At 43.1% G+C, this 9,439-nt stretch overlaps 1 protein-coding gene across 1 annotated transcript in view; it reads left to right on the top strand.

The window, feature by feature from the left end:
• Nucleotides 1-9,439, top strand: part of cplx2a (complexin 2a) — a gene marked incomplete at both ends in the record, with an annotated part of 28,190 nt that extends 18,751 nt beyond the window's left edge. Inside the window, 2 exons of the mRNA XM_079998539.1 lie at nt 1,031-1,209; nt 9,245-9,439. Coding sequence (XP_079854665.1) covers nt 1,031-1,209; nt 9,245-9,439 — 374 coding nt within the window. The remainder of the gene's footprint in view (nt 1-1,030; nt 1,210-9,244) is intronic.

Raw genomic sequence — 9,439 nt, 5'->3', positions numbered from 1 at the left:
CTTGCGTAAGCCATACATTCAAAGGCTTAAAGCTTCAGGATATAACGTAGTTCGCACTCGGAAGTCGGTATTAAGCTCTGCAAAGATAACTCGGTCGCTCTCATCGAGACTCGGCGGCACTCTTTGCCATTTAACTGCAATTACAGCACTGTACAAATCTCCCAAATCGAACCACACAAGCATGTGTCGTGCTTGTAACAGCGTTTGTACTTCTTACATCGGTCAAATGCAGAATAAAGCCGCTCGTTATGTTCCCTTTTGACTTTTAGGCTTCGAGCGACATGAGCAGTTCAATTTCCCAAAAAATAATTTCACTTTTGAATTTTTTACCTTATGACAAAACAAGCCAGTATGTTCCCAAAACGTACCCCCCCCCCAGTAATGGGAAGGTTGCCGGTTCGATCCCTCGCTCCTCCTGGTAGTATGCTGAAGTGCCCTTCAGCAAGCCACTTACCCCCTAATTGCTGCTGATGGCTGTGTCCATCGGTCCATGAATAATTAAGTTGCTTTGAACAAAAGCGTCTGCTAAATGATGAATTTTTTTGTTGTTGCAAAAAGCAGTTTTGAATAAAATGTGATATTACCATCATTCAAAACATGTAATAAAAAATACACACAAGGGACTAAAATAGGAGTTCCCCCATCCTCAAAAAGGAGATTTTATGTTTTCTTTTCAAAACTTAAAGGCGTTGCACTTGGCTGATTTGTTAAAATATATCTGGCATACTGTACATCATACAGCAATCATAGATGATAGTGATTATTTACATGATCAGGGCGACTTCAGTCTCTTCCTGTCATTTGTAATACTGTACATACCCCACATAGCTCACAGTGTTATTTTCCACTGTCCATTGAACAGATATCTTCCCTCACCATCCAAGAGATGTATTTTCTTGTGTATTAACATTTATAAGAGCCGTCAGTGGTATTAGTGCATATGTCTAACATCTCTCTGTTTAAACTTCTTCTCCTTCAGAAATCTTTAATACAATTGCCCTCCTTTTGCTTCCCTTTACTCCCCTCCTAGGAGGTCCTCCTGATGTGGGAAAGATGCTTGGTGGGGAGGAGAAAGAAGAGGATCCTGATGCAGCCAAGAAGGAGGAGGAGCGCCAGGAGGCACTGAGGCAGCAGGAGGAGGAGAGGAAGGACAAGTATGCCAAGATGGAGGCTGAGAGGGAAACCATGAGGCAAGGCATCAGGGACAAGGTAGGCCCAATACAGGTGGAGATTAACTAAATAACTAACTAAATAAAAAACGGATTCTACCTAATGTCAAGTTCAGATTACATAATTGTAGCCCCGATTTCCCACTCAAAGACAATTTTTGGAGATTGCAGACAAAAGCCCCAGATCAGAGTCAAATCAGCGCTGTGCGTGAACTGTTCAAAGATGCGATCCTAGAGATCGCTGAATCCTCGCCGACATGTCGCTAACACCCAAGATATTAGCAGGCTAGATATCTGGACCTGTCCTGTCCAAATCTATAGTGTCCAAATCTTTCACACTACAATCAGAATCTGAAGTGTGAAAAGTGTTGTATAATACAATAATTTACTTTATATTACAATAGTTAAACTAGTAATAAATATCATTTGGGAAATTAAAGAAAGGTTAAGCAACCATAGCACATAAAAAAGTTATTAAGGGCACTAATGGACAGACATTTTTTTTAATAATAATTAATAAATACATATACTAACCTTTAACATATACAGCAGTAGGTCAAAGGCTTGGAATGGGTTTGTATATGACATTCTTGGATGTCATCCATTACTCAAACGTTCAAAGGGCTTCACAGGGCTCTGTTTCTTGGCTGCAGACGAGCACAAAATATTTTTAACAGAACTGTTTTGGAAATAGAATAAACACATTGTGGTTTGATTTTTTTCCTGTGTGTTCTGCTGACTTTGGTCCTTGCTATAAAAGATTCCAGGCTGTTCGACAGTGAAATTTAGCTATAAATAGGGATAGAACTTGAAACAGTAAAAATGGTCAAAATCATATCGTCAGAAAAACACATTTCCATTATTTTTTATTTCATTTTATAGATAGATAGATAGATAGATAGATAGATAGATAGATAGATAGACAGACTTTTTTGAATATTTTGAATATACTGTATATATAGAGTATATACAGTATATACTGTATATACAGTCAAGTGACCCAGCAAACTAAACATAATATCTTGACTTTGTGAACATCTATATCCCTCATATATATATATATATATATATATATATATATGCATTCCATTCACCCCTATGACGGATTGCAGCGTGCTGTCGACTGGACTGGGTTACATGGTGCACTACCCATAATTCACTTCTGCACTGCACCTGGGGTGACATTGCCACGACGGCACCCTCACAGTAGTAACGGTTGCTATGTAACCACCTTTCTGCAGAAAGAGAGTGAGAGAGAGGGAGAGACAGGACGGAGAAACAACGTATAGTTCGGAACGGATCTCGGAAGAACACTGCAAATTGAATTGAATGCATCCTTCTCTTCTCTCCTCGGTTCCTTGAAGGCTACCTGACGAAGAGCTCCCAGAATGCCACTTCACAAAAAAGCCTGCAACATTCTCCTCTCGACCGCACAAACAATCATATAAACCAAATAAACCAACAGAAACATTCGACTCTGGAGGGTTTGGAATTCTAAATTTGTCTATTGTCTATTGTCCTCAAAATAATGGCACTCTCCTTAGGAGAGATTGATTTGAGATTCTTGTCCCACTTCTGAAACAGTGGGACAAGTACCTAAGTATCTAAGCAAGTCTAAGTACCAAAGTATCTAAGTAAATTTAAGTACCTAGGTAACTCTATGTACCCAAGTATTAAAGTAAATTTAAGAAAAAAAGTATCTAAGTACCTTGGGACTATGTAAATCTAAGTACCTAAGTAAATCCAAGTATCGAAGTAAATCTAAGTACCTAAGTATCTAAATAAATCAAAGAACCTAAGTAAATCTAAGTATCTGAGTAAATCGAATTACCTAAGTGTCTAAGTAAATATAAGTACCGAAGTATGTAAGGAAATCTAAGTACCTAAGCACCTAAGTAAATCTAGGTATCTAAGTAAATCTAATCTTCTAAGTATCTAAGTAAATCTAAGTATAATGGAAATTATAAGTACCTCAGGGAATCTAAGTAAATCTAAACATCTAAGTAAATCTAAGTACCTAATATCGAATTAAATCTAAGTATCTCAGTAAATCTAAGTAAATCTAAATACCTAAGTAAATCCAAGTATCTAAGAAAAGCTAAGTACCTAAGTATCTCAGTAAATGTAAGTAATTCTAAGTAAATCTGAGCACCTAAGCATTTAAGTAAATCTAAGGACCTAAGTAAATCTAAGTATCTAAGTACTTAGTACTAATCTGCACATACCACATTATCAAAATGTTTTGTCTGTTTGCAGGAGGACTTGTTCAATTTTCAGGTGTTAACAGTATATCAGTCAACCATAACTTCAAATGTCCTGTCTCCTTTCGTGTGTTTTACAAACCCCAGCTTTCAGAACTGCGGTTTTATTTGTATCTTTTCTTTCTTCGACGTCGTGCCTGACGGCGCTTCAGAAACCACCCCGAGTGACTGCGGCAAGGATCTCCAAGAACCATCATCTATTTGTGACACGTACCAAAATATTCCCCTGGTGAAAGACAGGCAATCAGGGAGAAGAGAACGAAGAGAGCGAAGGGAGGGGGAGATAGATAGAGAGAGAGAGAGAGGGAGGGAGAGAGTGGAAGAGATTACATGAAAGGGGTGAAAGAGAGTATGTGTAAGTGTGTACGTGCGTGTGCGCGTGCATGTGTGTGTGTGAAGGAGAGAGAGAGAGAAAGAGAGAGAGAGCGAGAGAGAGAGAGGATAGGTTTAGTAGCAGCTGCTCAAAACATGTCAACAGGAAAAGGCTCTGGGGTTCAAAGGGATGGATTAATTAGCAGTTATCGTACACACTCACACACACACACACACACACACACACACACACACACACACGCACACACACATGCACACACTTGTGCACATTCTGGCTCTTTAAGGCCATACAGTATGCTAAGTGTCCCTAAATAACATTAGAGGAACACTTTGGTGTCTTGTTTGTGTGGGTGTGTGTGTGTGTGTGTGACAATAAGTGAGGACGATAGACTTATATATAATATGCTAAAATATAAAGTGTATATATACAGTATATATATATATATATATACAGTCTATATATATACACACACACACACACACACAAACACACACACACACACACAGTATTTACACTACACTTAATTAATACAATTCACATTTCACTGCATATATGTATGGAAGTATGTATATGTATGTGACAAATAAAAATCTTGAATCTTGAATCTTGAATCTTCAACATTTTAATTGAATGTTTATTGCTTATTTTAATCAACAAACATATTTAGGGTGTCTCAGGTCAAAAAGTAACGATATGTTTGTCTACATGCAATAATCAATTTATGAACCTGGTCTTTGCTATAAATTTAATTTTTACACGTTACACAGCCCTGTGGAATACTCAATTCTGATTGGTCAATAGTTAGATACTTCTGAATAATGTCCCCCCCGTCTATTAATGACCGCTGTCACAGGCAACCACATCTCAGCCTGGTTTCACATCCCTTGTCACCCATGCCAATGCTAACACTGGCTAGTGGTGACATCTTGTGATGCTACATAGAAACAACAGTGGGAGACATCAAGAGATGAATATGGATGTCCAATTTCACATTCATAAATTATTCGCTAGGCTTATGTGGAATATTTTTCTTAGCAGAAGCTCGTAAACTAGGCATGCCTGTCATAAAATATATTCAATTCAATATTCCTTCCTAATATATACTTCAAATTATCCTAAATCCTATATCCTATCCTTCCTTCCAAGTGATACAATGCCTTGTTCTATTTCATATAGGCTCGACCCTCTAGCTTTGTCCTTATTGGCTTCCCACGTGCATATGCGCGCCTTGCTGAAAATTTGAATGTACCCATCAGCATATCAGCTGTGACCTGCCCCTGTAAAAGGCCCAGGCGCCTGCGATTCTGCTCCCCATATTTTTCATTGACGGTTCACTGAAGAGCGAAGATTGAGAAGTACCTGAAGATAACCTGAAGATTTGAAGATGAGAGACGCTAGCTTCCCACCAGAAGGACCTTTTTCAGGGCCAGGGTCCCTTGGCCGGTGGTGCAATGGATACCCGGCATATTTGTCGGCGGACCAGCACATCCTCTGCTTCGATTGCCTGGGATCCCTCCACGCCAAATACAGAGCCGAAGACCCGACAGACTGCGCAGCTTGCACAGCCCTGCCAAAGGATGAGCAAGATCACCATCTCATTCACTTTTTCTTTAATGAAGATGCTCCACTGGAAAACGCATATTTTCTGTTCGGAGCGGTTAAGGAGGAACCGGAGCAGGATCTGTCCTGTCCCTCCTGCACCGGACAGATCCCCCACCGGCTCATTTTCAAGATTCAAGAGGGATTCAAGAGGTTTATTTGTCACATACATATACATACTTTCATACATATATGCAATGAAATGGTTTTGCAACACACCCGGAGATTATGCACAATAGTTACTAAACCGAACATAATAGCTAACCTAATTCCTACCTAGCTAACTAACTGAAACAAACTGATTCCTAAAACATAATGCAGTTTGTGAATTGAATGACATATAAAAAAAATCAAATTAGACTCAAAAAGATAATACAAAGTATGGGTACAAAATAGAAGGGAATAGAGTTATGTATATGGGATAGGCAATTTGTATATAAAGATATGTGCAGTAAAATGCATGGGAATAAAGTGAGTATGGCGATATACAGTACAGTATACGCTACGATGCAGCAATACAGTAACGCAGAACAGAAATACAGCGCAGTATACAGTAACCCAGAGTAGTGATACAGTAAATTTGCAGCACAATATGCTACATACAGTACAGTAAGGCAGTGTGAGTAACTCATTGCTTTTTATTAGGACCCCTGGTGAGAGTCCTTATGGCTTGCGGGAAGAAACTCTGTCTCAGTTCGTTGTTGGGGTGGTGAGGATCCTTCATGATCCTGCGGGCTCTGCTACTACACCTCCTGGTGTATATGTCCTGCAGTTCCAGTGGTACGTTCGGCTGAACGCACCACCTCTCCTGTCCTGAGCAGTACTGTTCCCAAACCAGGCAGTGGTGTTGCCTGTCAGGATGCTCTCCACTGCTCCAGAATAGAAGGACTTGAGGATCCCCTCTGAGACCCTGAATTTCTTTAGTTGCCTGAGGAAGAAAAGATGATGCCTCGCCTTTCTCACCAGAGTGTCTGTATGTAAAATCTATGTTAAATCCTCCGTGATGTGGACGACAGGTACTTGAAGCTGCTCACCCTGTCGACAGAAGCCCCATTAATCACCAACGGCGCATGCGTCCTCGGTTGGAATCCCCCCCTAAAGTCCACAATCAGCTCCTTAGTTTTACTGATGTTAAGGAGGAGGCTATTGTCCTGGGACAGGTCAGCCACCTCCTCACGGTAGGCCTTCTCATCGTCGTCAGTAATCAGGCCCACCACAACAGTGTCGTCAGCAAACTTGATGATGGTGTTGGAGCTGGACATGGGCACACAGTCATGTTTCACCTGGAGCATCGATCGTCTCCCTAGAGCAAGAGGTTGTGTGCTGAGTATTGTGTTGTGTTGAGTCAGTGTGTTGAGTCTGTGTGCTTGGCGACGACTTCTCATTCTCATTCCCTCAGCGGCGGCGAGGCTGGGCCTACCCCTCCCCCCCATGGACGAGGCGCCTGACGAAATGTTGGTGGAGGTCAAAACCACGTCTGCGAGCAGAAGGGATTATCCTCTTTGCGCAGTTCCCCACCATCAATCACTACATTGACGGTGCTGAGACCACACCTGACTCGTTCCAGGCGCTGGTCTCCACCTTCTTCCCCTTTACGGCCATAGAGGGAAGAGTTACCGTCCAGATGAAGGGAATCCCTCGTCTGGAGACCGGACTGGCAGCCCTCCTGATCCCTCATGCCGCATGGCAGACAGAAAGGAAACTCATCCTGCCAAATAAATGCCACCAGCTCCTCTCAGGGTTTGCAAAGAAGAGCTTAAAGTTTGTTGCGCAATCGGCAGCGCTGGCTAACAACATCGCCCTGCTCAGAGCTTTTCTGGGCACCTTGGCAGCAGGTAAAGAGACGCTGTCTCCAGTGTCAGTGGATAACGTGGCAAGGACCCCCAGCGCCATTCTCCACCTGACCCAAGCCCTAATGGTATCAGTGGATAGAGTCATGACTTGGGTCACACAGACCCAATGTGGGCTATAGCTGGACCTGACCACTCTTCCATAGCCAGAAAATATGAAGATGATTAATGGCAGCTTGCCAGTGACGGACTCTTCTGAGCCTCCTTCACCCAGCTCCACCACTGGGAGGAGGAGAGGGCCCACCTGGGCAGCCATGCCCCCTTGGTAAAACAGGGGGCATGCAAAACAGACGACTGCCAGCAAAAAGTCGCGTACTCGCTCCAGACGAGTGGGTGCTGGGGGAGCCCCTCACCGGCTATTTGTGAATTGGATGTTTTTTGCAACAAGGCTCAAGAAAGGGGCCAATTTTGCAACAAATTTATATACTACTGTATTACCTAATTTAAATACGTGCAAATAGCACCATCACACGAGACACTATTTTTGTGACGGCTTCCTATCTTCATCGGTTATTGGACATGGATTCAGCCACTTCCAATGTTAACGTGTATGCGTCAGCTATCTCTGCCTGTTATGAGGGCTAAGGCGAAAAAACAGCATTTAGTCATCTTCTGATTAACCCTTTAGGTTTTTGTCCAAGCAATGTTACTGCTTCCATTCACAACACAGCTGTAACACAGCTGTACTGGCATTTTTCCCGGAAATGTTACTAGGTCTTGAGGTGGGAAATTGCCGGGAACAGATTTCCCGGAATATTGATCCCTGCTCCCATTCACACAAGACCCCATGCAGGAAATGTTCCGGAACATTTCAGGGTTAAGCGCTTCCTACAGGGAACAAGACGTATCCGACCCCCGTCACACTCTTTCCCCTCAAATGGGACCTGGCATTGGTACGGTATTGTCTCACAGGTAAGCGCTTAGAACCAACTGACTACATCACTTAAAAAACAGCTATCTGTCAAAACGGCCCTGACATCTGCTAAACACATGGGGGAGCTGGCTGTCCTGTCTGTGCACCCCAGCTGCCTTTTAGGAATGGTGATCTGAGTAAAAGTATGTTGAAACCCAACCCAGCTTAAATACCAAAGAACATCAGGAGATACAATCATTCAAGGGACATCACGCTTGACTCTTTCTACCCGCCACCGCACGCTAACGAGGAAGATAAACGTCTCCATTGCTTATGTCCAATTTCTGCTCTGGGTACATACAGTACGTATGTCTGGCGCACAGTGGCAATGAGGATCACAACTCAGCTGTTTATTTCTCACAGAAGTGACTATGGAAAACACTTTGTCGAAATACAGGCTTTCTCATCGGTTTTGTGACAGCATCACACAAGCCTACATGCAAACAGGTCAAGTTTTTCCACCTGGCATCAAGGCTCACTCACACTCACTCGAGTCATGGCGGCATCCACTGCCCCGTTTGGAGGTGTGTCAGTGGAAATCATTTGCATGGCAGCGTCATGGGTGTCACCATGCATCTTTAGATTAGATTAGATTTGATATACTGGATGTATCGGGAGGATCTCTGTCCTCTTCTGTGCTCCCTCGTTTAGCCCTTACGCGGACGAGTCCATGGGAACAGCAAATCCAATATTCAAATGAGAGTGGACATCTCCAGCGCATGATTGGTTTAACCGCCGGTCCGGCTGCATCGCAAACCCGCTTACTCAGATATGCAAATGAGGATGGAGGGTCCCAGCGCAAGGTTGGCTTAACCGTCGGTTCAGCTACATCACAGAGCTTCCCTGTTGAGATGTCACAATGCTATTTAGGGAAACCGTGTGTAGATATAACGTGGGTCCCACTGCTCTGTCATGTCTTGAACGCAATTATGCCTATCAGTTGGCCAGTTGTACCAGCAAAGCTTTTGCCTTGTCTCTTGTCAGCAGGGCGTAGACACGACTGGCTTCGCCTTATGCCAATAAGGACATTATCGAATGTCGAATATTTATGGTTGAATTCACACACCATATAAAAAACCGAACATTTCTTTTTACCTGTCTGTGTGTGTGTCTTCTAGTACGGCATCAAAAAGCGCGAGGTGGCTGAGGCCGAGGCGGCGGCTGCCATGGAAGAGCCCTCAGAGGGCAGCTTGACCCGGCCCAAGAAGGCTGTTCCGGCTGGCTGTGGCGACGAGGAAGAGGAGGAGGAGAGCATCATGGACACGGTGATGAAGTACCTCCCCGGACCCCTGCAGGACATGCTGAAGAAGTAG

Source organism: Zeus faber, assembly GCF_960531495.2.
Source record: "Zeus faber genome assembly, chromosome: 4".
NCBI classification, from domain to species: domain Eukaryota; kingdom Metazoa; phylum Chordata; class Actinopteri; order Zeiformes; family Zeidae; genus Zeus; species Zeus faber.
The sequence above is the reverse complement of the archived record's forward strand: the minus strand, read 5'-3'. Positions and strand labels throughout refer to the sequence as shown.